This window comes from Brachycentrus maculatus, unplaced genomic scaffold (genome assembly GCF_059751285.1).
Source record: "Brachycentrus maculatus isolate JH-2025_06_01 unplaced genomic scaffold, ASM5975128v1 h1tg000003l, whole genome shotgun sequence".
Taxonomy (NCBI): Eukaryota; Metazoa; Arthropoda; class Insecta; order Trichoptera; family Brachycentridae; genus Brachycentrus; species Brachycentrus maculatus.
This window is the reverse complement of record NW_028280758.1, coordinates 1,751,997-1,779,668: the sequence shown is the minus strand read 5'-3', so window position 1 is coordinate 1,779,668 and position 27,672 is coordinate 1,751,997. Positions and strand designations below refer to the sequence as shown.

Sequence of the window (27,672 nt, the reverse complement as noted above, 5' to 3'; positions counted from 1 at the left end):
AAGCTTGAATAATAAAAATGAAAATGATATTTTCTGGCGTTTCTCATGTGTGTGAATCCAGGATTCGGACCTTACATACTAATAAAAGAGTTTCTGTTCAATAAAAAGCTTCTTTTCATCTCACCAATAGATGTCTCTAGTGAAGTTACATGTGTGTAAAGTGATCACTTAAACCAGCCTATGACAGTCGTCAGCCCCGTAAATGCCCTGACTTCCATATTCTTCTTCATCTTTGATGAGATGTAAAAAAATAATATATATTCTATTTGTTTGTAATTTTGTATTTTCTTTTGTGATTTATATATAAATAAAGGAAAAATATACATATTTCATAGTGTTTTCATTTATTTTTAAGCATAAATAAAATATTGAAATCACGTCCACCAGGCATGATGTACTGACACGTCAAATGAAAGAGTTGTACGTTGCTCCGTGGTTAACAGGTTAATAAACGTAATTATTATACTTTGCGGATCGTACCTGAAACATATTGTCGGTATTCATTCTCCATTTTTAAAGAATGTTCGTACATTTCCTTGATGGCTTTGCCGGAGACTTTTTCTAAAGACGAATGTTTGTCCTTCACTTCCTTTATCTGCTTTGTGGACTTGAATTTAATTTGAAGGACTATCGGATAAATTTGCTGTTTGTGTAACTTTTCAATCGAAGCTACGCTGACATCCAAGATGCAATGCATACCCTGGAAATAACAAAATAAAAATGTCATATTCTCAATATTATTCATATTTAAAGCAGCTCGTAACGCATGTTTGCGTTACAACTTAATTTAGGGCTAAAGTAAAAATAATAATAAAAAAAACATAAACAGTTATAAGATGTACAAGTTGAGAGGTAAAATTTCAGTAATTTTTTTTTTTTGTAAAATTTCAAAATTATTCAATATTTGCCGTAATCAATGATAAATAAACACTATATTAATGTAATATACAAGATTGGATGGGGATCAGGACCGTTGAGGCGCTGTTTGAAGCTGCCCGAGACAAGGACAATTACTCTCAAGTGATGGTGGACCTGACATGACACGAACAGAAGAAGATAAATGTAATTGTGCACCACATTGTGTGTGTGAATGAATGGAAGGAAAAGAGAATAGTACAGGGTCATTCATTTTTCGGTTTTGAAAGAAAAGCTAAATAAAACACACACAGCGATACATTTTTTATGAAAATTTTATTTCATTATAAAGTTTGGACTTTGCCTTTTAGCGAGAACAACAATATCGTTCAAATGGCACCTCAGAAAGATTCGATGCATGCGATTCTTTTGAGGTCGTTTTTAACCACTTTTTCGCAAATTTCGGGGGGTTTCTCGGCCATAACTTGAGTAATGTTGGTTTTAAATGCGTCTAGAGCTCGGAGATTATTCGCATAAACATGGTCCTTTGCGTAGCCTCACAGAAAAAATTGAAACGGAGTCAAATCGCATGATCTTGGTGGCCAATTGACGTCGCCAAAATGTGAAATTACGCGACCAGGAAACTTTTCACGCAATTAAGCCATAATTGGTCGTGTTGTGTGGCTTGTTGCCCCATTTTGTTGGAACCGCATATCATCCAAGTCATGATCTTTAATCACCGCCAAAAAAAACGGTTATCATTCAACCATATCGCTCCAAATTGACTGTAACCGTCTGCCCATTGGCATTTTCGTAAAAATACGGACCAATGACACCTTTCGACCATAGAGCACACCCAAACATCAGTAACGATAATACGACAACCTTACGACATCAGTAATGCTTCCACTTTCTTCAAAAATCTTAACAATTTTACCAATTATTTGCATAATCAGCGCGTATAATGCGCAAAAAGTTGCTACATTTAAATCACCACTTTTATAGTAAGTTTTAATAATTTCGACTCATTGTTCGTTTGTTGAACGATGCATTATCGTAAATAGCAAACGTTTAACTAATATTATGATACTTCAGATGGCAGTTGAGTTCGACAGGTGTCAAATTCCAGCGTTTTCATCTTGAAACTACGAAATGAACAACCCTGTACCTTGTCGCAGATGTCCTTGATGTTCTGCAGGGAGATGCAGTCGAGGTAGTGGGAGCGCATGCGCGGCTCGAGGTAGCTGCCCTGCGCCAGGGCGCGCTCCAGCGCGGCGCCACTCAGCTGCACGGGCTCGGCCAGCGCGCGGCAGAACTGGTTGGGGAAGTCCGTCACCACCTTCTCCACCACGCACTCCCACAGCGGCCCGATCACCACCACCGGCCGGTGCGACGGATCTGACAAACCATTCGCTCTGTTCAATTCTATTCTCTTAATGCATTCAAATTGATAAGAGAATAACTCCTTTAACAATACACATGTCGCTCACTCCTTTCAAGAACGTCATAAATTAAAAAACTTGATTTTTCAGGAGAACGATTTTGATGTTTCAAAATATAAAACAATCTATTAATAATAAATATCAAGCCACTAACTGAACTTTTTACTGTGCAATAGATCATTTTAGATAAAACCTGAAGGTTTTTTCTCCATTTGAAAAATATTTAGTACATTTAAAAAAATAATTAAACAATACCTTTTCTTCAAAATGCAAAAACAACGCTTTCTGCCCTGTAGCGGGTAAATATTAAGTCAAAAATATGCCTCTTTTGCTGGGATATAGTACATTTTCTGGGCATTTCGAAAACATGCACAACTGAAAATTTACGATTTTTGATTTATGACGTTCTTGAAAGGAGTGAGCGATGTGTTCAACTTAAATTACACAGACTGGTAAATTTCAACTTTAAGATTGATCAATACATCTGAACTTTTTCTTCCCGGTGATATGTATTTACTACAATTCGACATTAATAATGAGAATATCGATATAAAATATATATATGGAACGCGAGTAATCCAGGGTAGGCACTTGTTTTCTGCCTGTATAGAATGTACGCCCCTGACGTGTGTAAAGAGATCATTTAACCAAGCCTAAGGCAGTCGTAAGCCCTGTAAATGCCCAGACTTCCATATTCTTCTCCATCTATGTTGAGATACAGCATGAGATATGCCAAGATGTACGTACAGTGTAGCTGTTCAACTCTCTGGTAGGAGCACAGTGGAAACTCCTCGTTGAGATTGCCGGAGTCGCTCCACCAGCCCAGGTTGGTGTTGGAGAAGGAGGCCAGCTCCTTGGGGTCGCGGTGCTTCTTGCGCTTGAAGAAGGAGCGGCGGGTGGGCGTCAGGCCGCGCCGGCTCTGCCCCCCGTCGGCCCCCTCCAGGGACCCCACAGACCGCCGCAGCAGCTCCTCCACCCTGGGGGACCAAACACAAATGTTATCTATAATTAAAATGTAACTTTTGTTTTAAAATCACTATAAATATTTTATTACAGTGTACTGATTAAATTATAAAATTTAAATGAATATTTAAATTTTATAATTTAATCAGTACACTTGCGCCTGTTCTTTTTCTGTTTCTGAATCTTTCATTAAAATCAAGAATGAAAAATATTATTTATTAAATTTTACAAAAATGTACGGTACATCTAATATGATTTATTACTAATCCTTCTGCTGTGTGTATAGCGAGCTTTTACATCTAATCAGGAGTGAAGAATGCGACTCTCTTATCGCTCACTCCTTTCAAGAACGTCATTAATAAAAAAAACTTGATTTTTCAAGAGAAGGATTTTAAAGTTTAAAAATATAATACAATGTATTAAAAATAAATATCAAGCCACGTATTGAACTTTTTACTGTGCAACAGATCTTTTTAGGTAAAACCTGAAGGTTTTTTTCTTCATTTGAAAAATATTCAGTATGTTTAAAAAAAATAATTAAACAATACCTTTTCTTCAAAATGCAAAAACAACACTTTCTGCCCTGTAGCGGGTAAATATTAAGTTAAAAATATGCCTCTTTTGCTGGGATATAGTACATTTTCTGTGCATTTTGAAAACATGCAAAACATGAAAATTGTCGATTTTTTATTTATGATGTTCTTGAAAGGAGTGAGCGTTATGTGACATAGGTGGGTAAGGCGCTTGAAAAGAAAATGAGTATTTTCCTAGTTTCCACTCACTTGAACTTGCTGGGTATAGTGCCCCACTGCTGTTTGTTGCCCTTATGATCTAGTTGCCAGGCTCTCCACAATCCGGGGGCTCCGTTGAATAGAGTGTTGTCCACAAAGATGACTTCGTCCTTCCGGAACCACAGGGAGTAAGCATCAAACTGCGGATCCACCCCGCTGGAGCCGAGGTCGGCGCTTCGATCGAACCCGGCCCTCACAAAGAAGGCATCACCCGGCTTGTCCTTTATTTCGTGGTAACGTTGCAAATCGTGTCTCGCTAAAACACTCACCTAAAATAAAATAGAATCACAATGAGCGGACGTTCTATTCCAAACACAATAATAATACATATGTGGAGGTCCTCACCGAAACGTTACATTTCCATTATAAATGATTTAAAGTAATCAGGAATTCTAGCTTGTTACATTTTAGTGCTATTTAATGATTTTATATTGGTTTAACTCAGGATTGGCCACGTTTTGTTGTAACTTTAATTATGATTTGGATAGAATACAGTAAACAGAACAGATTTTGCAATTGAAGGATTTTTTGTGCAATATTGGAAATGTAACTATTTGGTGGGGACCTCCACATTTGAAAGTAAGTATATTAAAATAAAAACACACCTTATCAGCCGGTTTAGCTAACTCCAGAGCGGCCTGTTCGGCAGTTGCGTGTCTCAAGTCCGCATTATTGTATTCCAAAATCTGGTCACCCGTTCGAAGGCCAGCATTGAATGCCGGAGAATCTATCTGGACGCTGTGTACGAATATTCCGACGGCGTTGCCCCCCACCAAGCTAATCCCGAGATCGGAGCTCTTCCTCATCTCGATGAGTAAAAATCTGGGCTCGGATAATTCTTTGGTTTGGGACTGTCGGCTACTGTTGGTGTCGGAGGTGGGCGCTTCCAGTCGCAGCGACTGTTGCGGCCCGGGAGAGTTCCGGGGCGTGGGAGATCCCGATACGGAGACTTCGTCGGCCGATCTCTCTCCGGAAGAGGAACTGCCCGACCCTTCCAGCTCGTTGTACTTGTCGGGGCTGTACTGCACGAGCATGGTGATGGAGTTGCCGCACTGGCGAAGCACGTTAGCCGCCAGCTTGTAGGTGGCGGACCTCATGTTGATGCCGCACACCTCCAGCAGCTGGTCCCCCACCTGCAGCCCCACCTGGCTGGCGAGCGAGTGCTCGTTGACGGTGGACACGAAGACCCCGCCGCTCTCGGGAGGACAGGAGATCTGGATGCCGAGGGGCTGCTGGCTTTTGTCGATGTGCACCCTGCGCAGCTCCCCGGGTAGGGGCTTGTACCAACCGAGGCCGCAGTACTCCGGCATGGAGTTGCGGGTGTTGGTGTGGGGTAGTTGTTTGGCGTGAGCTCCGCGTCCGGGACTTAGTACTTCTACGTGGAATGTGGGCATCGGTGAACCTCTTTCAGAGCTGCGTTCGATGGAACCTGTGCTCACCTTGCCCGCGGAGTTTTTTGAAGTCACGCTAGGATTGGATGCTATTCTAAATCTAGGATTTTCTTTTTTCCTGGGAAACGTTCCCCCTTCGTAACCGTGATGATGGTGATCTCCGGGGTTGTTCCTGGGTCCCCTCGCGTTGGACTGCACGTCGGAAGCGTTGTGAAAGTGCATCCCGAAGCTGGGGCAATCGAAGCCCGCTCCGATGCTCTCTCCCGACTGACTCTGCGTCATGGACATGGTGGGGCTGGCGGGGTGCGTGTAGCGACTGGGGGGCAGGTGGTGGGGATGCGGGTTCACGAAGGGGACCACTCCCCCGGTGCGGTACAGCTGGGACTGTATCTTTGAGTGGAAAGGGAGCGTGCTGGTGTGCCCCATCGAGATACCGCTGGTCAAGCTGTCGGGCCCTAAACTCTCGCTGTCCGAGGGATACTTGATCACCTTCACTTGGCTGCATTTCCTCCCCGTAAAGTAATCCCTTCCCGCGAGTAAATCCTTCATGCGGGCTTTCGAAGGTTGATCTTCCCTTAGGAAAGTTCCTCTTAAGGAATTTTCTTTGATGGAAGATACGGGAGGGACGAACTCTAAGGAGCTGGGGCATTTATTCGAGGGTACTATGTAATCTAGAGAATTGGGACTTTTGCTGTCTCGCTTGTAGTCGAGGGAGTCATCCGAAGGATTCAAACTTCTACTCAGCCTATCGGGAGTCATATCGTGTTCGGTGAAGTCTTTGTCTAGACTTCGGATTTTATCAAAAAGCGTCATATTGGGGGGAGAAAACGTGTTGTTTTCCGACAAAGAAACCGGTTTAGGAAAATTCATTCGCACTTTCGAGGGACTGGGAGCGGACTCTATAGACTTGTAGACCGAGTGACGGAACGGAGCGCTGGACTGAGGGAGGGACATGTGAGCCAGAGGAATGGGGTTGGAGTTCCGGTTGCTCCACTGCTGCTCCGGCTGGAGCTTGGTGGGCGGACTCAACAGTATGGAAAGGGGAAGCCTTTCTTTCTTGGATCGCGGCTGAACAATTGTGCCAGTGGGATTTTGTTCCAGAATTACATTAGATCTCGCCTTGGGCCAGGTGCCACCGTTGTTTTTAGTAGATTCTGAACCATTTTGCGAACCTTTGCCTCGGCGTTTCGAACGTTTCAATACACCACCCGATGACTCTTTGCCTGAAATATTTCAGTAAATTAATAAACAGATCTGACCATAATGTAAATATGATAAACGCATTAGTAATAATAGTTTCGAAAATACATTAATTAGATGTGAACGATCAGAAATGGAAACCACTGGACTTTTACACAACTAAATCACAATATAAAAAAATATTAAAATAAACAAAGCTGTAAAAATACTCGCAGTGGAATTAAATTTCAAGACAAATAAAAACATTGTGAGATGTAGTGACAGTCTTGCAATTTCACTCAGAAACATAGTGAGATTGAGTGACATTGTGCAACTTCACTCAGAAACATAGTGAGATTGAGTGACATTGTGCAACTCCACTCAGAAACATTGTGAGATTGGGTGAGATTGTGCAACGTTACGTGGAAACATTGTAAGAATATGTCATATCTTACAATCTCAATAGAAACATTGTAAGATCAAATGATATCTTACAGCATGAAACATTGTGAAATTACATCTTAATCAAAAACAATATATATTGGGTGAAAAAACTTACTATTTTTCCCATGATAAGTATCAATAACAGAATCCAATTCTGCTATAGCATCACTTTCTGGAATAACACTTTGCTGGAATAAAAGTGACAAATTAATTAACATTAAAAATTGCTTATGCAACATCCTCGATATAAGCAAATGCAATAAAAGACTAAATTAAAAATGTCTCAAATAAAATATCACCGTTATGTTTTCATTACGAAATAATATAAAAATAATATCATCCAGATACCTACCCTATTCTGTTTATCTTTGGATTTGCTCCTTCCGGTAACTGCTTCTATTTTTCCAAGAATCATATCCCACGTTCCTGTGAAATAATAATTACAGGTGTCACCAGAAAACAAGGTTAATAAATGTAATAGAATAAAAATTACATTTTAGCACGATTCAATTCCAAGATTTAGATTTAGATTTCAACCCTCATCTGCATCCGACAGTTCATAGGGCACTGCATCATACAAACGCAGTGTCATTTATTTATTTAAACTTCATGTGCAGAAAAGAAATAAGTACAATGACGGGCTTATTGATAGATGACTAGTGATATTGATCAAAATGTTTGATAGCATATTTAACTTTTTAAAATCAGAGGATAGAAAATAAAAATAAAACATAAAATACAAATTGATGATATTAAGGAAGGCAAAGGAAAAAGGGAGTTTAGGGAAGGAGGTAGAGGAGGTGATTGTTAACACATTAAGGAAAGGTGATCAGCCCTCCGCTTCAGGTACCAGTCCAGGGTAATATGAAATAAATATTACAGTGAAAAAAAGCTCATATTTATTTGACCACCCCCCCCCCTGGTAATCGAACCCGGGACTTCTAGTATGGAGTGTGCTGATCGAGGCGGAATTATTTAGGGAAATATATAATGTGAAAATAACAGCAATATTACCTTTCTCGTTTCCTGACGAAGAATGACTCTTTTCGTGGGATTTGCCCTGACTGCCCGCGGCCACCTTGTACACGTATCTCCGGTCCAGCTCGGTGACGGGGATCTCGAAAGGATGCGAAGTGGGAACCTTCTGGTCCCCGGCGGACATTATATACTGACACCACGGCTCATCGGTTTGGGAGCAGCTATTTACCATCTTGTTGGTATGATGGGATATACCGAAGGAGTCTTTGATAGGAGAAAATCTAAAAGTACACATTCATTTAAAAATATCTCAAATTACGGTATATTGTAATCACTACTCAATCTCAAATAACGTTTCGGTGCATAAAAAATAAATTTACATGGTAAATAAGGCTTGTGCCATCTATAAGGCTTGTGTCACACAAATTGAGCCATCTATAGAGCTTGTGTCACACTTAAATGGAGTCGCCTGTAAAGCTTGTGTCACACGTAAATTGACCCATCTTGTGTCACATAAATGAAGGCATCTATGGAGCTTGTATCACTCGTAAATAAAGACATCTTTAGAGCTTGTTTCACACGTAAATGGAGCCATCTATCCCTTATTTTGAAGGCATTCTCATTATGTAAATGGTGCCATCTGTTGCTGGTTTTCGGCAGCTGTTATTCGACTCAACTTTTAAAATGGTGATACATTAACAGCTGCCTGGATTCTGAGCAATGAACTCAGATGATAACCATAGTAACTACTTCATTCAAAATGACAGCGATATTGTTGGTATTTGAGTTACTTCTATTAGATGATCTACGTCAACAACAAAAAAAACTTCAGCATTTCAAAGTTTACAAAATTTACACAATAAGAGTGATTTGAAATAAGCAGTAAACAAGTCGATTATATTTTCTTCTGTCCTGACATACACTCCTTGCTTTCTTTACATCCATACATCTATTCATACATGCCCTCCGATTACGCAGACTTTTGACACCACCGGATTTTGCCAAGTCTTTTTCGGCAGCCTCATTTTGTTCTCCTGCTCACATTCGCCACATATACTTTCTTTGTAATTCTCTCGTTATCCATTCGCTCTACATGTCCATACATGTCCATACCACCTTACAGAACTCTTCTTAATCTTATCCCTTGTTCAGCCTTTCATTCCTTTCTTATATCTTCATTTTAAAAAAAATTAGAATAAAAGTAAATATATTATATTGGATGTGATCAATTAATGGCGTACCTATTGGAGAGATCGCTGTTGGTCGAGCCACTGTGTGATATGTGCTTCAGAGTAGTAATGGTTACTGTATCGAAGTGTCTATCATTTAGGATCATCATGGCTTCTACGGAACTTTTCAAGCCATCCATTGATTTGTTGTTGATCTGCAAAACAAGATTCAAATGATATTAACACACTTTGGACGGGAAAGGTATTTTTACCTTCTGCGCCAGCCTCATTTCAAAGGCAGAAAATAAGGAATTACCTAATGTTTTCATATGAATATTATAAATCAATCTCTTTTTTAAGGTCTTAACTATATGTAGATAATTATCAAATCCCGTCACCAGCTGTCCGCAGGCGTAAAAAATACCTGTCCGAAATGTGTTAAGATAAATTCTTCTTCATCTCTCATTATGCCGCTCCAAGCCAAAGGTTAGCAACTTTCCACTATTAAAACAGACCTGCTACAATGGACCAAAATTTTTAAGCCAGGATATACATTTTCTTAATTAATTACTTTGACTTTCCCATTCTCTAAGCATTCTCCTGTACAACCACACCTCGAATGCTTCCAACCGGTTCATAGTGTGAACTTTCAGAGTCTCCGAGCCATACAGTAGCATAGACTAGACATAGCACTTCAACATTCTCTGGCTTTGTTTCTAATCAAAATTTTATATCTTATATAGGTATTATCAATTATTATAAATAAAATAGGTATAAATACTAACACTCAAGACTCTGTCCCCAATAGCCAGGTTGCCCTCCTTAGCTGCTAGGCTACCAGGTGCTATTTTACTAATGTAAATGCCTGTAAAAAAAGACCACATTAAAAACATTATTAATTTGAACAAATTATAAACAAGCGTTATATTAATTTATTTTATTTGATAGGGCATTGATGCACTACAATGAAGTACCTTGTTGTATAAACTTCACATTGCATCTTCGTTTTTGTTAAAAACATCATCAGCTATAAAAGCAGTGATTTAAGCAATTTTCGTGATGAATGGTTTCATCGGTTTCAAGGTTTCGTCTCTTAGTCAGGACAATCACTACATCAGCATGCATACATTGCTAAACGTCACCGTTTAGTATTGTTTGCATGCTGGTGTAGTGTAATAAGTGTAGTATTGTTTGCATTCTGGTCCAGTTAATACGTTTAGTATTGTTCGCATAATGGTGTAGCGTAATACGTGTAGTACCATTTGCATTCTAGTGCAGTGTAAAACGTGTAGTATTGTTTGCATTCTGATGAAGTATAATATGTGTAGTATTGTTTGCATGATAGTGTAGCGTAATACGTGTAGTATTGTTTGCATTCTGATGAAGAATAATATGTGTAGTATTGTTTGCATGATAGTGTAGTGTGATACGTATAGTATTGTTTCCATACTGGTGTAGTATCTATCTCGAAGAGACGCGCCAAATGGATCGGTCACACGTTGAGACAGGAGGGTTTCCTGTACCTGATAATAGAGGGAACGATCGAGAGAACAAAAGCCAGAGGACGCCCTCGCAAACATCTTTGCGACTTATACGACGAGGACATGGGCTGTTTAACGTATGAGGAGCTGAAGAGGGTTTCGCATAATAAATCAGAATGGCGAAGGAGGTGTCATTTGTTGCTGTAGACCTACCCGAAGAAGACTGGAGTGATTGTACTAATGAAAAGACAGGTACATATTGAAACCTTCTTCATTCTTCTTCAAATCCTCGTCCGCACCTGATGGCGCATAGGCCACTTCATCACATAAACGCAGTGTTATCTTAATCTAACGATTAACACATGATGGAAAGGTGATCAGCCCTCCATTACAGTTACCAGTCCAAGGTAATATTGAAGTGAATATTAGAGTGAAAAAATCACTTAAATTTGTTTATCTGACCGCCCCCCCCCCTATGGCAATCGAACCCGGGACAAACCAGTATGGTAGCTGAGCGTTGTGACCATTACACTACGGAGGCGGTAACCGGTAGACTAAAATCTCGGTGGCTGGTTATGTGCTAACATGGAGAAGTAATTGACTGGTAAGTAATTGACTGGTAAGTAATTGACTGGTAAGTAATTGACTGGTAAGTAATTGACTGGTAAGTAAATGACTGATAAGTAATTGAGTGGTGAGTAATTGGGTAGTGAGTAATTAAGTAATCAGTGGTGGGTGACTTGCCTTGGTGCAGCAGCAGGCCGTGGTCAGCCACGTTGGCGCGATTGAGCTGCGCCGTGTGCAAGCAGCGCGAGCGCGGGCGCCGCCGCCGCACCAGCAGGCGCGGGCGGCTCGCCTCGCGCAGCGCCTGCTGCAGGGCCGCGCCGCTGCCCCCCCCGCCCGCAGCGCCGTGCCCCACCACCTCCACCACGCAGTCCCATGGCCTGCAACGCAACACCACATCATCTTACAGTACTTATCAGCGGAACATATTACAGCAAAACCGCCAGTAACGTCGAGATAGCTACCGCATTATCAGAGGGAATGTTATAAGTGGTTAATTTTTAAAATTGCATTTTAACATTTTAACCGAGAAAGACTGAAATGAATCATTTGAAATTAAAATACAATTTAAAAACATCAACCCCCTATAACGTACACTCAATTATATCTATGTATGTTTATCGGGGGTTAATGTTTTTAAAATACAATTTAAAAACATTAACCCCCAATAAGCATACATAGATATAGAGAGCGATTAATTTTTTTTAATTCAAACAATACTTAGTGGTGATACAACCTACAGTTGACAGTTAACATCCAGTTGACAGTCAATGTACTGTTGACAGCACAGTCAACGTGTTAAAGCTTATTTATATACTAAACAGAATTTTTATTTAACGAGGTTTTACCTCATATTCATTTAAACATTAAATGCATTCAGAGAGTAAGACATTAACTCATATATATTAACACCATCTCAATTATACTTAAATTACTGTATTGTATATTTTCACTTACTTTAGTTTCCCGTCAGCGGCTGAACCCTTCTGGACCGAGGTAACATAGATCCCGTAGTCGTTAGGATAATATGGATCATCGCGGCCACCTACAAGTTCAAATCCCAAGTCTCCGTCTGTTGGCAGCCCTGACAAGTCCACTTCAATTATTTCCGATTCCCAATCCTATAATGTTTTACACAAGACAAATATATTATAAGAACCATTTAAAAAAATCTATTTGACCAAATAATACACTGATAAAACATTAAAACATGTAGTAAAGCACAAAGTTTGGGAAATATTTTATTATCAATTTATTAAAACCCTATCTGCCCATATGTGGAGCATGTGGAGTCCACATACTGTCTCTAGGCTTTTCTGTCAGCCGCCAGCTCCATTGCATCCACCCAAGTCAGGTCCGCGACCCGAAGTTCAGACAAGAACTGCCAACGAATTATCAGCAGTGGTTGTCCTGGGCGGCACGAACCTGATGCCTTATAAGAGGCAAGCATTATTACGGCTCTCGGGAGGCATGCGGAGTAGATGGCCTAGCCAACTGAATCGCCTTTTCTTGACGGTAGTTGTGACCAAGATTTGCTGCGCCTTCTCTGCAGGGATAAGCAGAGACAATAGAACGCCACACCACTCTGTCTTTGCAAACATTCTTCGCCTCTTCCACGTTCATGCATCTCCATGTATAAACATACCCGCCGATTATTTTGACTCCCTAACCTGACCACTTTCAAGTATTTGGTATACCTGATCGTGCCAAGTTTTTCTCGGTCTTCCTCTGCTCTTTTTTCCAAACACATTCGCCTCATAAATTTGTTTTAGCGTTGTTTCCTCACTCATGCGTTCCACATGTCCAAACCATCTCAACACACCTTTCTTAATTTTATTGATAATGCTTATCTCAGCTTTACATCCCTTCCTTATTTTACTATTGGAACATGTATCACACATCGTTTGGGAAATATAGCATAAGAGAAATGATTTGTTCATGCCTGTAAATCAGCATCAATGGCGGAATCTCTCGAATTGTTGTGAGTCATAGGAGAGTGATGGACGCGGCAGGAATTGGACCCATCTTTTTCTAGTTCCGACTCAAACTTTTCTTTCAGTTCTTTGAGCTCCTTGGATGCCTCATTTCGTTGTTTCTTAATATCATCGGAATCTCGCAACGCTTCTGCCAAATCACTAACAGCACGATCACGTTCCTGAAACACGTACAAATTACGTACAGAACTCTTGTCAACTACATATAGAGATTTATAGATTATAAAAATATATCAAGGTAAATGGAAAACATTCTTGGAAAATCATCATTAATCCCAGTTAGTAGATTAACCTTTCCTTCCCGGTGATATGTATTTACTATAATTCAACTCTAATAACGAGAATATCAATATAAAATATAAAAGATACGGGCTCAGAATTTTGACATTCCTCCGTAATACAATTACGTATTACATAAAAGTTTTATAATATAAAGTTATTCATTTGATGACAAAATTGTTTAAAACATTACAAAATTGTTACATTTCAATTTCAAGTATGGTCAATAAAAGCAACATTTAGGAATATTCACATTTTTCCCGTTTTAAAATCACATTTTCATATGGCGTACAAAATGGTTGCACGGTGAAGTTTTTCGCACCGTAAGGGAAAGGTTAGAACCACTTTGTTCCACTAAATTTACTCAAAATAAATGAATGCATGATTTGGAAAAACATCACATTCTGGAGTGATCCTTGGAGTGTCCTTGGAACTCCAAAGTATGTTTTTTTTCCAGATCATTCATATATTTGTTTTGAGCAGATTTACAAAAAAAAACATACTTTACTCAATTGACATTAATGATATTTTGCCAAGAAACGGTCAATACGATTTTCTAATCTCACCAACTATAATAATTGTATCACAAAACATATTTTATACAATCTATAAAAATAAAAAAATCATATATTTCTTACCTTCCTTAATCTATCACATAGAGTTCTAATACTTTCTCTTTCCAAAACAATTTTATCTCTTTCTGAAAATGCCCAATCCCTTCTTCTCTTTGAAACCTGTAAAAATAAAAATAAAGTTACTTGGAAAAGTCCAGAACAATAACAACGAAAAAACACTAAATAAATGGACTGCGCTCAAAGGACATACCTCAGCTTCTTGATGTGCCTCTGTCAGTTCACTTTGCAGCTTGTCGAGACTCTTCCGTAACCTGTCGAGTTCCTGATTGGCTGTTTCCAAATTGTCCACCCGTTCCTTGTGCCGCGGGTTCAACACCATGCCTACAAGTCCTGCAAAAAATTGGGAAAGGGAATATATTAAGCGTAGACAACGAAAAGCATATAAATAAGCGGGAAAATTTGGGAAGAGGTGATAGAAAGATTTGTTTTCTGTTTAAGAGTTTATATTGGCACTTTTAATCTATTTATATTTCTGATATCCATTGTATTCTTTCCAGTGCCCTTTATTATAACCTAAAATTAAATGTATACCCACACACAGGCCATGCCTTTGTAGGATCTTTTTTTTTGTATTAATATAATATATAAAATATATTTTTTTAAATAAATAAAGAAAAAAAATTATAATTTAAACTTTCAAAGTAATTTTATGGTATATTAGTTACTGCCCATGTATTATAAGCTATTAATATAGTGAATTTTGCAAAGAAGTTGTTTGTAGTTTATATATATTTATAAAGCATGTTCTGTTTGTATTTAGTAGTTTTATATATGTTTATATATTTCCTGTAATAAGATGTGACAACCCTGACGTTTTAATGTTTCAGTTCTGTTTAACTGAGTGAACAAATCGGTACAAACGAGGGACATTGGGACATTGTACATACATATTTGGTAAAACATCAGAATATCCTTTGAATATATTTATAAAAAAATATATATCTATACATATTAGGTTTTTATTAATGGCGGTGCACCAAGATCACCTATACTAAAACCATCCGGACTAAAAGGTTCAGAGATTAGAATTACAAAAACATACCTTGCAATTTGTCCATGGACGCATCTGCGCCCTGTCCGGTATTGCTGCCGTCTTTCCCAGACCCTGAGCTGCCTCCGTGATGATAAGCCGAATTGTCCAATCTGACAAACCAAACAAAATCCATATAATATCACGTATTGTGATTGCATCTAGCATCGGATGAAAGATAAAAGTTCACAAAAAGACACATACATCAGTAATTCTATTTGATCACGTATACATTTCATTTCGCCGCACAGGAGAGCCATTGCAAAACTTGATAATCGATATAAATATCTAGAACTTCCTAGAGTAATCTCGCAAAAATATCTCCACTCGTAAAAGAACAACTGCAATTTTACAAAAACAAACGAAAACTGGAAGTGCTAAACATTCTTATCAGGAAAAATGGCCAATCGCATTATAAGAAATTATATCAATATATTGATAGCGAGATAGCTTATCTCGCTTTTTAATGGCTGAATATAAAAATAAAATTTAACAATAAAGTGTATTATGTATAACATATGACTTAATGTCATGAAATTACATATATCTACACCCCTCTCCCCCGTCCTTCAGATTGAGGGAGATAAATAATATTTCGACCCGCGGAAGAGTGTAATATTATGCCTTCTAATGGGCCAAAAAATTTATACACATTTCCGTTCAGCAGCTTATTCTCATTCTTCATGTCCCATGTCAGGTCTCCCCAGGCATCGACTATCCCCTAAGAGTTTTTATTTTATTTTATGGGAGTTTTATTATTTACAGTTGCATTTATATTTCTTTTAAAAAATAATAATAATGATATATTCATATTATTTTTTGACATCTCATCAAAGAATATGGAGGAATATGTAAGTCTGGGCATTTACGGGGCTGACGACCGTCATAGGCTGGTTTAAGTGATCACTTTACACACGTAACATTCACCAATTCTACCCATTATTGACAATCACACTACTCAAATTCTTGGAAGTTCTATATATATGAACCAATTTTGAAACATTGTTTTTGAATCACTAGAACTTCACTAGAGACATCTATTGGTGAGATGAAAAGAAGCTTTTTATTGAGCAGAAACTCTTATATTAGTATGTGAAGTATATCCTGGATTACAATCACACAAATGAGAAACGCCAGAAAATACCATTTTCATTTTTATTATTTAAGCTTATAATTTGACCTGATAATTTTTTTACAACATTTTTATGTTGTAAATAAATTATTATGTACTGTGGTTGTCAATAATGGGTAGAATTGGTGAATGTTACACATGCGTAAAGTGATCACTTAAACCAGCCTATGACGGTCGTCAGCCCCGTAAATGTCCAGACTTCCATATTCTTCTTTATCTTAAAAAATAATATCTATTGGTGAGATGAAAAGCAGAAACTCTTTTTATTAGTATATATATATTTTATTATTGAGCAGAAATTTTTTTTATTAGTATGTGAGATCAGACCTCACATACTAATAAATCTAAATTACTAATAATAATAATCCTGGATTATAATCTGGATTCAAATGGAAAAAAGATTAGGCGGATCATGTACCGCTAGGTCAGTGGCACACAATAAAGAGAACAGGATGTGGTGCCTCACCTAGCCTTGGTCTGGGCGGGATTGCGCGTGAGGTCGGAGCACTCGCGCAGCGCGCGGTCGCGGTCCAGCAGCGCGGAGGCGATCTCGCGCCGCAGCGACTCGGCCTGCAGCTCCAGCGCGCGCCGCTCGCGCTGGGAGGCCGCCAGCTCGCCCTCTGCCGCGCCCGCGCGCGCCGTGGCCCGCGACAGGTCGTCCGACAGCCTCTCCATCTCCTTATGAACCGTGTCCCTGTAAACGCAATACTTCAATTACCCTCCCTATAGATATCCATCTCATCCTGGCAATCAGGAACCCAATTATCTACAAACTATTAGTTTTTTTTTTTTTGATTGAACAGAATTCATTTATAGTTCAAAATAATAAGTCATCATATTTTTAATTAACCTGACATTGGCAAAAGCAATATATTCTATATGCAACGCCATTATATATATATATATTTTTTTTAATTAAAAATTTCACACTCAGATCTACATTCATCTCATTCAAAAACCATAATTTTGGATTTGCCAACATTCATCAACAAATCACTTTCCTTGCACACATTATACAACTTTGTCACCAACGCCTGTAGGTCTTCTCTGCTATCAGCAAGAAGAACAGCATCGTCAGCAAACAAAAAGCAACAGACAGTCAAATTATTCAATCTAGCTCCAACATTTAAGGCTTAGATCTCAAGCATTCAAATCAGAATGCGTTTAGCCACGCTCAGGGCTGGTCGTCTGCTCACGCTCAATTTTTTTTTAAATGTAAATAGGATATTTTGTGTTTTTAAGATTATGTGTGGAAAAAACAAAAAAAAATTTTTACTCCTTACTTTTCAATAACTCTTTTTTTCTCAAAATCACATAATTTTTCTGAAGAAAAACTTATTTTTTCAATGCGAAAAACAACGTTTTAAAAAAAAAATAGTTTACGTAAAATGTTACCAGGATATAGAGAAAATAAAGTTGCGACTTAACAATAGTTGGCCTTAAACCTTTCAGTTCATTCATGGAATTATCCATGTACAGATCAAACAACCACGGCGACATTACACATCCCTGTTTAACACCTTTAGAGATGTTAAACCAGGATGAAAATGAACCGATTACCGTAATTATTTACTCCATTGTGCACTGTCAGTTTAGCTTCCGCTGTTAGGCTACAAATTGTTACCTTTCACTCATGATAAGAGAATATTCGTGCATGGCGGCATTCCTCTCCTCAGTGAGGCGCTTGATGTCCTTGGTGGCCTTGACGCGCACGCTCATGGCCTGGTTCATCTCCCGCACGGCCTCCTCATGTTGCGACTTCACCTTGTCCAGAGTGTCGCTGTAGTTGTTCCTCTCGCGCAGGGCGATGTCCCACTGCCGGATGGCGGCCGTGCACTGCTGCTTGAGCCCGTTGCGCTCCCGTATCTATAGCAGAAGCAAATCCAGATGTCAAACTAACACATCTAATCCAAAATCAAATCTGGATGTCAAACTTTTGTAACTCATGTTTACAACTGTTAAAACAGTCCAATACTGGCCATAAGCACACTCTAATCTGTATTTATATACCTCTCATCTGAGCTACCACAATGTCAACTTTCGTTTGAGAGTAATTGTCTTCGTCTTGGGCAACTCTAAACAGCGCTTCAACAGTTCTGATCCCCGTCTAATCTCATTTATTCTGGAGCCAGGAGATGTGTCTTCTGCCCACACTTCGTCGACCTTCTATTTTGCCTATTATGATTAGGTATAATAGCTCGTACTTTTCTCCTCTAAGCACATGCCCCAGATAGGACACCTTCCGGACATTGATATGAGTCAGCAATTGTCTTTCCACTCTTGCTCTTTAAGCACATTTGCATTGCTGACCATATCGGTCCATGGTATAGTAGCATTCTACGATGCAACTACACTTCGAATGTCTCCAACCGGTTCATAATGCTGATCGTGAGGATCTACTATTCAACTCCGTACAAAAGTACTGACCAAAGATAGCACCTGACCATTCTGTGCCGAAGTTTCAAAATTAAGTTATCGTAACAGAATATATTTTGCATCTATGGTCCTGTTTATATAATTGCTTGGGCATCGATCAATGACTCTTTCTTCTTCTTCAAACGCTCATCCGCACCCGATGGTGCATAGAGCACTGCATCATATAAACGCAGTGTTATCTTCAACGCTAACTAAAAAAAAATTACAACAAATATTAATTACCGCGGAGTTCCTTTCTTGGGTCAGTTCATGGGCTTGCGATTTTAACCGAACATTTTCCTCCTGACACTCTTGAAACTGTTCTGCAGTAACACTATGGGTAGATATCACCTCATCAAACCTGCAATAAAAATTTAAAAAATTACATAAATTACTAAAATTCATTTAATTGCATGAAGGCAAGGAAGGTGATCAATCCCACACTTTATATCCAGTCCAGAGTAATATCAAATAAATATTACACTGAAGAAACACTTTTTTTATTTTGAAACTCCTGGGAATCGAACCCAGGACCTCGAGCAATGTAGCCAAAAGCGCTAACCACTTCACAATAGAGGGTGAAAAACACTGTCCATTTTATGTAAGTAAATATTCCTTAGGGCTTAGATCTCAAACTTGATCAGAATGCAATCAGTCACGCTTAGGGCTGGTCGTGTGGTCACGCTCAATTTTTTTTAAATGTAAATTGGATATTTTTTTAAATATTTTTTTTAAGAAATCTTTTCTTTTCAAAACCATATTATAATTATTTAGAAGAAAAACTAATTTTTTCAATGCAATAATGAAGTTTAAAGAAAAATATCATTTACGTAAAATGTTACCTGGATTTAGAGGAAATAAAGTTGCGATTCAACAAATACTTGGCCTTAAAGCAACCTTTTGCATCTATAAACGTATGTATTTGGTTTTGAATTCAGCCTGCTTGAAATTGCATTGTTTTTATTTAAAATAAATCGGAAACGGGTGTAACCAAACAATGAGAGTAAAGTTTAAGGGCATCACCTCTTTCTGAGACATTCGTATTCCTTTTTCAGAGCGTCATATTCGTGTAAAGTGTGCATGAGAGCTGCATCCGACCCCCCCACCCCGCCACTACCCTCGGCCGCCCCCTCCCCGGCGCTCCCCCCGCCGCCCCCATCCTGCTTCAGACGCTGCACCTCTCTCTCCAACCTTTCAAAATTAATCAAATTAATAATTATTATAAAATTACAGCATACTTAGTACCTACTTAGAAACATACACAGATTTAGAGAGGGATTATTTTTTTTTTAATTTAAACAACACTCAGTGCTAATGTTATATTAATTATCACATTTCGGATGAGTGCTTTTTAAGGTGGAAACTGACCGGAGCATTTCGTCGTAACATAACGTCGTAACATCGCCTGCGGCGAGCATCACCGAGCATCCGACACTATGGATGGAGCGCTCGGCTCGGTGTACTGACTGCCTGAATGCTCGCATCGTAACGTGTTACGTTACGACGAAATGCTCCGCTTGCAGACCGTTGGCGACAATATTTGATAACTGTGCACATATAATTTAGACTTTAACAAAAAGATTGGTACATAATATTCATATAAAAATGTTAAATAATCCTTCTTTTCTGACTTTGAAATGAGGTAGACGCAGAAGGCAAAAATACTATTTCCATCCTTAAGTATCTATCGACCAAACGGGTAGAAATATTTTTCCCGTCCTCAATGTGTTAATAAGAATTAGGCTAGGAAGAATTAAACAAATTGAAAACCATTTCAAACAAACTCAACAGGTCAAACATAAAAAAAAAATTAAATCAAACTTGGCAATATTGATACTTATCATTGAAAATTGGCCAAGAACTGTTTAAAAATAAGCACCCTTGCAAAAAAAGCTAATTTGATTAATGCTCTCAGAGCATACTAAATTGTTTTTTCTTAGTGAAATAGGTCAAAATAAGAATTACCTTTGACTTTCATTCAAAAGCTCTCCGTATTTTCCACGAAAAGTGTTGGATTCTTGAGCGGAAACTTCCAACTGACTCATAGCCACTCTATGCTGCGCTCTGAAGTACTCCAACTCCTAGAAATGTTCAAACTCAGTTAACAAACCAGCTCCAGACAAAATGCAATGATAGGATTAGGTCAAATAAAATTATGTCTCCTTTAAAAATACACAGGACCAATTATACATAAGGATAGGGCATGCGCAGCAGATTTATCACACAGAATATCAGTGTGAGTCTACCAATCAATTGTCAGACTCACACTTCTATATGGCTCCGAATGCTGGACGATGTATAGCACCGCTGACTATATGTATAGTAACTAGAATCCGCTGAAATGCGAATGCTTAGATGGTCAGCGGGAGTGTCCCTTAGACAAAATAAACAGTTCACGCATTAGTGGAAGCCTGGACGTACCAGACATAAATAGGAAGGTAGAGGAAAGACCATTGAGATGGTATGGGCATATAGGACGCAGAGAACCCGAGCATGTCACAAGCCAGGCAATAGCAAACCTTTCTCGAAAGATATCTAGAGGAAGACCGAAAAATTCATGGATGCTGCAAAGAGAGAACATGGTTCGAAGACATGGCCTAGGTGACGATGTCCATGACAGAAGGACCTACAACATGAGGACAGGGAGAGCTGACCCTGGCAGTCTACAAAGAAGATAAGTTGGGATGTAGCCAGGAAGAAGATATGATTAGGTCAAATAAAAGCGGGTAACCTTCATGGCGTGCTCGCAGCGCCGGCTGGTCTCAGAGTGCTGCCGCCGTAGCGTGTTGAGCTCGTGCACGGCCTTGTCATACTGCTGCTTGAAGCCCTCGCTGTTCTGCTTCTGCGCGCCCTCGTACTTGGACTGGCCCAGGGAGTCGTACGAGGGATTCATGCCTTCGTACGTCGGCTGCTTGACCACCCTGTAGCTGGTTTGTTTATCATAGCTGGAGCTCTGCGCTAAACTCTCGAAATCAATGGGCAAAGGTATTGTTGGCAGGGTCACCGTTGGACGATCTCCGGACGGTATGAAGGAGTGTGAAATGTTCACTGCAATCACAAAATTTTAACGCACTTTATAATACAATACAGTCAAACTTATATATGATTAAATTTTTAAATCACCGAAAAAAAATACTTGTAAGGTGAGGCCCCATTAGTGTGATGCGCTGCATTGCGTCGTGGCGGCGTCCATCGCATAGGGTCAACGCGGTGTTAATTTGATTATTAATCATGTAATCGCAAGGTGATTATAACCTGGTGCTCAAAAACTCCAGATTATTGGATTTAGGAATGGAATTAAGAAGGCGTAAAAGTTATATGGTTGACGCTGCGACAACGCAACGCAGCGCATCGCTCTAATGGGGCCTAACCCCAGTATGAAATTACATGCATATGTACATATTACGAAAATTCTAAAATATTTTGCTGCACCGGAATTCCTTCTTAATTTAGTTTTTGTTAATAAATAAAATAAAGGTTTTATTTATTATTTCTAACTAACCATCACATCGCTTTCCCACAGGAGCCTACTCCTGCATACAGAGAGAATCGAATCCCACACCACTCTGTATTTGCAAGCAATCTTCGCCCCTTCCACATTCATGCGTCTCCTCATACATACCCGCCGATTATACCGACTCCTGACCTGACCACTTTTCAAGTATTTGAAATACTTGATCATGCCAAGTTTTCCTCGGTCTTCCACAGCCATTTTTTTTATTATTTCAATATCAAATAATATGCTAATCACACTTAGATTAACAAAAAATTTATTTCATACCAAATTAATAAATATGTACAGTGAACTATGCACTATGTGAAGAAGAAAAAAAGAAGAGCATAATAATAATTTTAAAAATGTTGAATTTACTATAAACGACAAATGAGTACATGTTTTCTTTATGTATTTAAAATTGCAAAAATCTAGGCGTAAGTAAGCATAATTATTTAATTGGAAACTGCAGAAATACACCTCATACTACATTATGCAAGATTAAAACAGCAACAAAATCAGCAACCGTGAAATTTATTAGTGATGGTCAGATATTGAAGACGTAAGGTAAACTTTCTCTTATTTTAATTGCGGTATCAGGAAATGTGGAGCACGTTCAGTAAGTTAAGATTCCAGTATATAGATACAGACCTACATACGCCAGTGCAGACTGGATTAAGAAATAACAATAGCACGCAAGACTGACTTACTCCGCAAGTACTCATAATGTTATGCATTGTTGACACAAGTGTTTCAAACATGGAGCTTTCCATGTGTGCGTATGACTGTTTACATTCACTCTGTATACTATCGACTGCACCTCACCTTAAATTACTTAAATACCCAATATAATTACTTATCTACTTGATTGATTATACAAAAAAAATAAGTATTGCGATAATATTAACTTAACCAAAATACCTATATCTTTTTCATATAATTTTGTTTCCAATATTTTTTACGACAGTGGTTGTAAACAGATGATATTATTGTATTCATCATCAATTTGTTATATCCAAGGAATAAAGCAGTGCCATCTATATAAAATACTAGATGTGGCCTAAATTTTAACAAAATTTCATTGGTAGCTGTTTGCACATCAAGTTTTCCAAACACAGTATTAAGTAATTTCATTAATTGATTCGGCAGTCACTTTGTGGTAAAATCTATCCATTTTTAATCAATGTTTTACTTAGTAAATACCACTATTTCTTAAAATCTACTGTGACACGTGTTTCGATGACACCACAAATGATGTGGAATGCATCGAAACACGTGTCACAGTAGATTTTAAGAAATAGTGGTATTTACTAAGTAAAACATTAATTAAAAACAGTATTAAGTACATTAACACACTAAGGACGTGATTTTTACGCCTGTGGACCGCTGGCGACAGTATTTGATAATTATGTACATGTAGTTAAGACCTTAACAAAGAGATAAGTACATAATATTCATATAAAAACGTTAATAATGTAATTCTTTCATTTCTGACTTTGAAATGAGGCCGGCGCAGAAGGTAAAAATACCCTTTCCGTCCTTAAGCATCAATCGACGAAAGGGTAGAAATACCTTTCCCGTCCATAGTGTGTTAAACATGGTTGACGATCAAACAAAAAAAAAACAGTCTAATAAGTTTCTTCATCATCTCTTCAATTACTGAAGGTTGGTGGACATGCTAGTATATATTGAACAGCCCATTACCAGGGCAAAGAAATTGTCAACTCGTTAAATCGCGATCTGCTATCTTATATTGCAAGAGCCAGGATTTTCTCGTTCTACCTATTCCTCTTTTTCCTTTTTTTTCGGCTTTCACTAATTCCTGGAGACGTTGCTACCGGTCACCTCCCATTATGTGTCCCAGGTACTCGACATTCCTTCGCACGACCAAAGTCAGTATTTCCTCATTTGTCGTTCAGTCTGTCCAAGTTAATCATTACAATATTTTGAGTGTGTCCAAATACTTGTTCACAAAATCTGGATTATATCCAATTACAGGAGTTATTTTCATGTTATTTTTTGACATCTCATCAAAGACGAAGAAGAATATGGAAGTCTGGGCATTTACGGGGCTGACGACCGTCATAGGCTGGTTTAAGTGATCACTTTACACACGTGTAACATTCACCAATTCTACCCATTATTGACAACCACACTACTCAAATTCTTGGAAGTTCTTTAGATATGAACCAATTTTGAAACCTTGTTCTTGAATCACTAGAACTTCACTAGAGACATCTATTAGTGAGATGAAAAGAAGCTTTTTATTGAGCAGAAACTGTTTTATAGTATGTGAGGTCCGAATCCTGGATTAAAATCGCAATAATTGATCGTTAACACATGAAGGAAAGGTGATCAGCCCTCCGCTTCAGGTACCAGTCCAGGGTAATATTGAATAAATATTAGAGTGAAAAAATCACGTTTATTTATTGGGACCCCCCCTGGGAATCGAAAACCTGAGACCTCCAGTACGGTAGCCGAGCATGTTGACCATTACACTACAGAGGCAGAATATCTAAATACCAAGATATAAAAGTGTAAACAAACCCAAGAATTCTTGTGAGTTGACTATCCTGACATGTTGTATAATACTCCCATTCATTTGTTTTCATCACAAAAAATTCCAAGACTAACAAGTGACTCTAAAGAACATGTATGTCGTTGGGATTACTTTTTATGGATTTATTTTAGTATGAATTTTAGCAAACATAGCTCAAAAATTCAGATAAGACACAAGGCTGCATTATATCATTAAAAATGTTGTTTATAACTTTGATTGTAACTTTCAAATCCCCAATGGTGCATAGGGCACTGCATCATATAAACGCAGTGTTATCTTGATCATTAACATATGAAGGAAAGGTGATCAGCGCTCTGCTTCAGGTACCAGTCCAGGGTAATATTGAATAAATATTAGAGTGAAAAGATCACTTATATTTATTTGACCCCCACCCCCTGGCAATCGAACCCAGGACCTCCAGAACAGTAGCGGAGCCCGCTGAACATTACACTACGGAGGTGGACAAATTTCAAATTAGCATATAGATATATCAGTCTTCTTACTATTGTGCTGCTGCACGATGAATGGCAATTTTTAATTTGTCTGTAGCCGCTCTGAACATCAACTTTATGCTGGTTGAACCACTCTCTCAAGTTTTTGAGTCAGGATATATATCTTATATGGTACATTTTTATGTTGCAATGACTTACATTATTGTACAAATCAGTTGACACAATCACCATGGTGCTCATACTATGGGCACTGAAGGCAACCACAGCTTATAGCAATCAGTATATAAGACTCAAACCTCAATTTTAAAACCTTACTTATGGTTTGTAATATTGACATATCGCTCACTCCTTTCAACAACGTCATTTATCAAAAATCGACAATTTTCAGTTGTGCGTGTTTTCGAAATGCCCAGAAAATGTACTATATCCTAGCAAAAGCGGCATATTTACAACTTAATATTTACCCGCTACAGGGCAGAAAGTGTTTTAATGCATTTTGAAGAAAATGTATTGTTTAAGTATTTTTTTTAATATAATGAATATTTTTCAAATGAAGAAAAAAAAGTCAGGTTTTACCTAAAAAGATCTGTTGCACAATAAAAAGTTCAATAAGTGGCTTGATATTTATTTTCAATACATTTTATTATTTATTGATTTGGCGTTTAATTTGTAGAACTCCATTTTAATTTATGTATTAATTTTAAATCAAACACAGATTTTTTTAGTCTACTAAGTTGTATTTTATTAACAAAAACACATAAAAAATATTATATTGTGACAATTGTTTCGCCTTGCTAGGGCATTATCAAACGAATTTCGCCTTGTTAGGGCATTATCATTATCAAACATTCGTTTGATAATGCCCTAACAAGGCGAAACAATTGTCACAATATAATATTTTTTATGTGTTTTTGTTAATAAAATACAACTTAGTAGACTCAAAAAATCTGTGTTTGATTTAAAATTAATACATACATTTTATTATATTTTTAAACTTTAAAAATGATCTCCTGAAAAATTAGTTTTTTTTTAATATATTATGACGTTGTCGAAAGGAGTGAGCAATATGTCTAAATGACAGGTTGAGGGTTAGAAAATAGTCAGAATGTCCCCTGATAGAGAGGAGAATCAATAAAAATATATTGCCCACTTCCCAGCCCTTTCTTCTGTCTCCTGGGGCCTCTAGTACTCTGTAGAAGATCTCTCCAGGGCCCACTGGAATTTATGGTCTAAATAATTTTGAATAAAAATATCCTTTTATCCAGTTGAATGATAAAGTTAGACTATAGTTTCGGGGGCTCCCGTAACCAAATAAAATACATTTAAATTGAAAGAAAGATATTTGGTTTATACCACTCATAACTTGGTAAATAAATACAATGACTATTTGATGCTTGGTAAATCTGTATAGTACCAGCTTTGGTGCATGTTACAATTTTCTTTGAACAATAATAACAAATATTTAATATGCTTCACTCTAAATTTCTAAATATTTTAGTGTTCGTAGCAATTATTGTGTTTCGTCATTAGTTTCATGTAGTAATCACTAATAAGTTAAGTTACTTACAAGTAGGGAACTGTCAGCCCTGAGTGTAACTAAGAGTAGATATTGTGAATAATAATAATATAATTGAAATCAAAATATATCTCACCACCACTTTCATTACTGTCCAAGGATGAAGCGCCGGAAGCCATTGTCTACCATCCTAAAACCAAAACATTCACGTTACTCGCCGAGAATGACCAGAATGACAGTTCGACAAAAGTATTACAAATAAAAAATGGTAAAAGAACACTGGTGAAGGTTGATGATGTGTCTGAATGAGCAAAATAGAAAGCGGAAGTTTAAACAATCCGCTGTCAGCACAAAGACGTAGATTTTAACACTTAAAATGAACAATCACCTAACATTAAATTGCAAATAGATCAGTATTTTCTAAAGAAAAGAAAAAAAATAGAACAATATCAGCTGATCACACTTTTTAATTTTATAATTAATAAATAACGGAACAACTTTTCAAATCAGTCAAACGTACTTATTGTTAGTTTACGAAGTCACATATAGCTCAATATGCTCACCAAAATTCATAACACCAAATATTAATCATATCGCACCTGTTAGGACAGATTTATGACAATTCGCCATTTTAGCACCACTAACCACTACGAACGTAGTCGCAAACGTAGTCAACAATGATAGCAGTCGTTGCTGACATAGTGGAAATTTATTCGGTTGGTTAACCTTATTTCACTTTGCTGTTTTTAAAGCGGAGCACACGTACGTTTTCTGCATTTCTTATTTCCGAATTACGTTTTCGGAATCCCGAGTCAGAATATTTTTCGTTCGGAATAGGACATCACACAGATGGGGACTGACCGGAGTCATTTCGTCGTAACGTAACACGTTACGATGCGAGCATTCATA

General features: G+C 38.0%; 1 protein-coding gene across 3 annotated transcripts in view; it reads right to left on the bottom strand.

The window, feature by feature from the left end:
- The window catches only part of Dlg5 (MAGUK family member discs large 5), a 29,600-nt gene extending 2,142 nt beyond the window's left edge, over positions 1–27,458 (bottom strand). Inside the window, exons 1-24 of one of the 3 annotated variants that reach the window (XM_088267782.1) lie at positions 27,363–27,458; positions 26,900–26,953; positions 21,474–21,790; positions 20,708–20,823; positions 19,766–19,933; positions 18,986–19,103; positions 17,952–18,193; positions 16,794–17,021; positions 15,208–15,308; positions 14,356–14,495; positions 14,169–14,264; positions 13,200–13,412; positions 12,215–12,378; positions 11,438–11,637; positions 9,998–10,077; positions 9,285–9,427; positions 8,080–8,324; positions 7,418–7,491; positions 7,181–7,253; positions 4,657–6,665; positions 4,043–4,320; positions 3,045–3,274; positions 2,024–2,253; positions 481–700 (exon numbers count right to left, since the gene is read on the bottom strand). In XM_088267782.1, the coding sequence (XP_088123908.1) occupies positions 481–700; positions 2,024–2,253; positions 3,045–3,274; positions 4,043–4,320; positions 4,657–6,665; positions 7,181–7,253; positions 7,418–7,491; positions 8,080–8,324; positions 9,285–9,427; positions 9,998–10,077; positions 11,438–11,637; positions 12,215–12,378; positions 13,200–13,412; positions 14,169–14,264; positions 14,356–14,495; positions 15,208–15,308; positions 16,794–17,021; positions 17,952–18,193; positions 18,986–19,103; positions 19,766–19,933; positions 20,708–20,823; positions 21,474–21,790; positions 26,900–26,942 (5,728 nt within the window). In that variant the 5' untranslated portion in view covers positions 26,943–26,953; positions 27,363–27,458. Of the gene's footprint in view, positions 1–480; positions 701–2,023; positions 2,254–3,044; positions 3,275–4,042; positions 4,321–4,656; positions 6,666–7,180; positions 7,254–7,417; positions 7,492–8,079; positions 8,325–9,284; positions 9,428–9,997; positions 10,078–11,437; positions 11,638–12,214; positions 12,379–13,199; positions 13,413–14,168; positions 14,265–14,355; positions 14,496–15,207; positions 15,309–16,793; positions 17,022–17,951; positions 18,194–18,985; positions 19,104–19,765; positions 19,934–20,707; positions 20,824–21,473; positions 21,791–26,899; positions 26,954–27,283 lie in introns of all 3 variants that reach the window. The other 2 variants (XM_088267705.1, XM_088267867.1) reach the window with 2 other exon arrangements.
- Between the last annotated feature and the right edge of the window lie 214 nt (positions 27,459–27,672).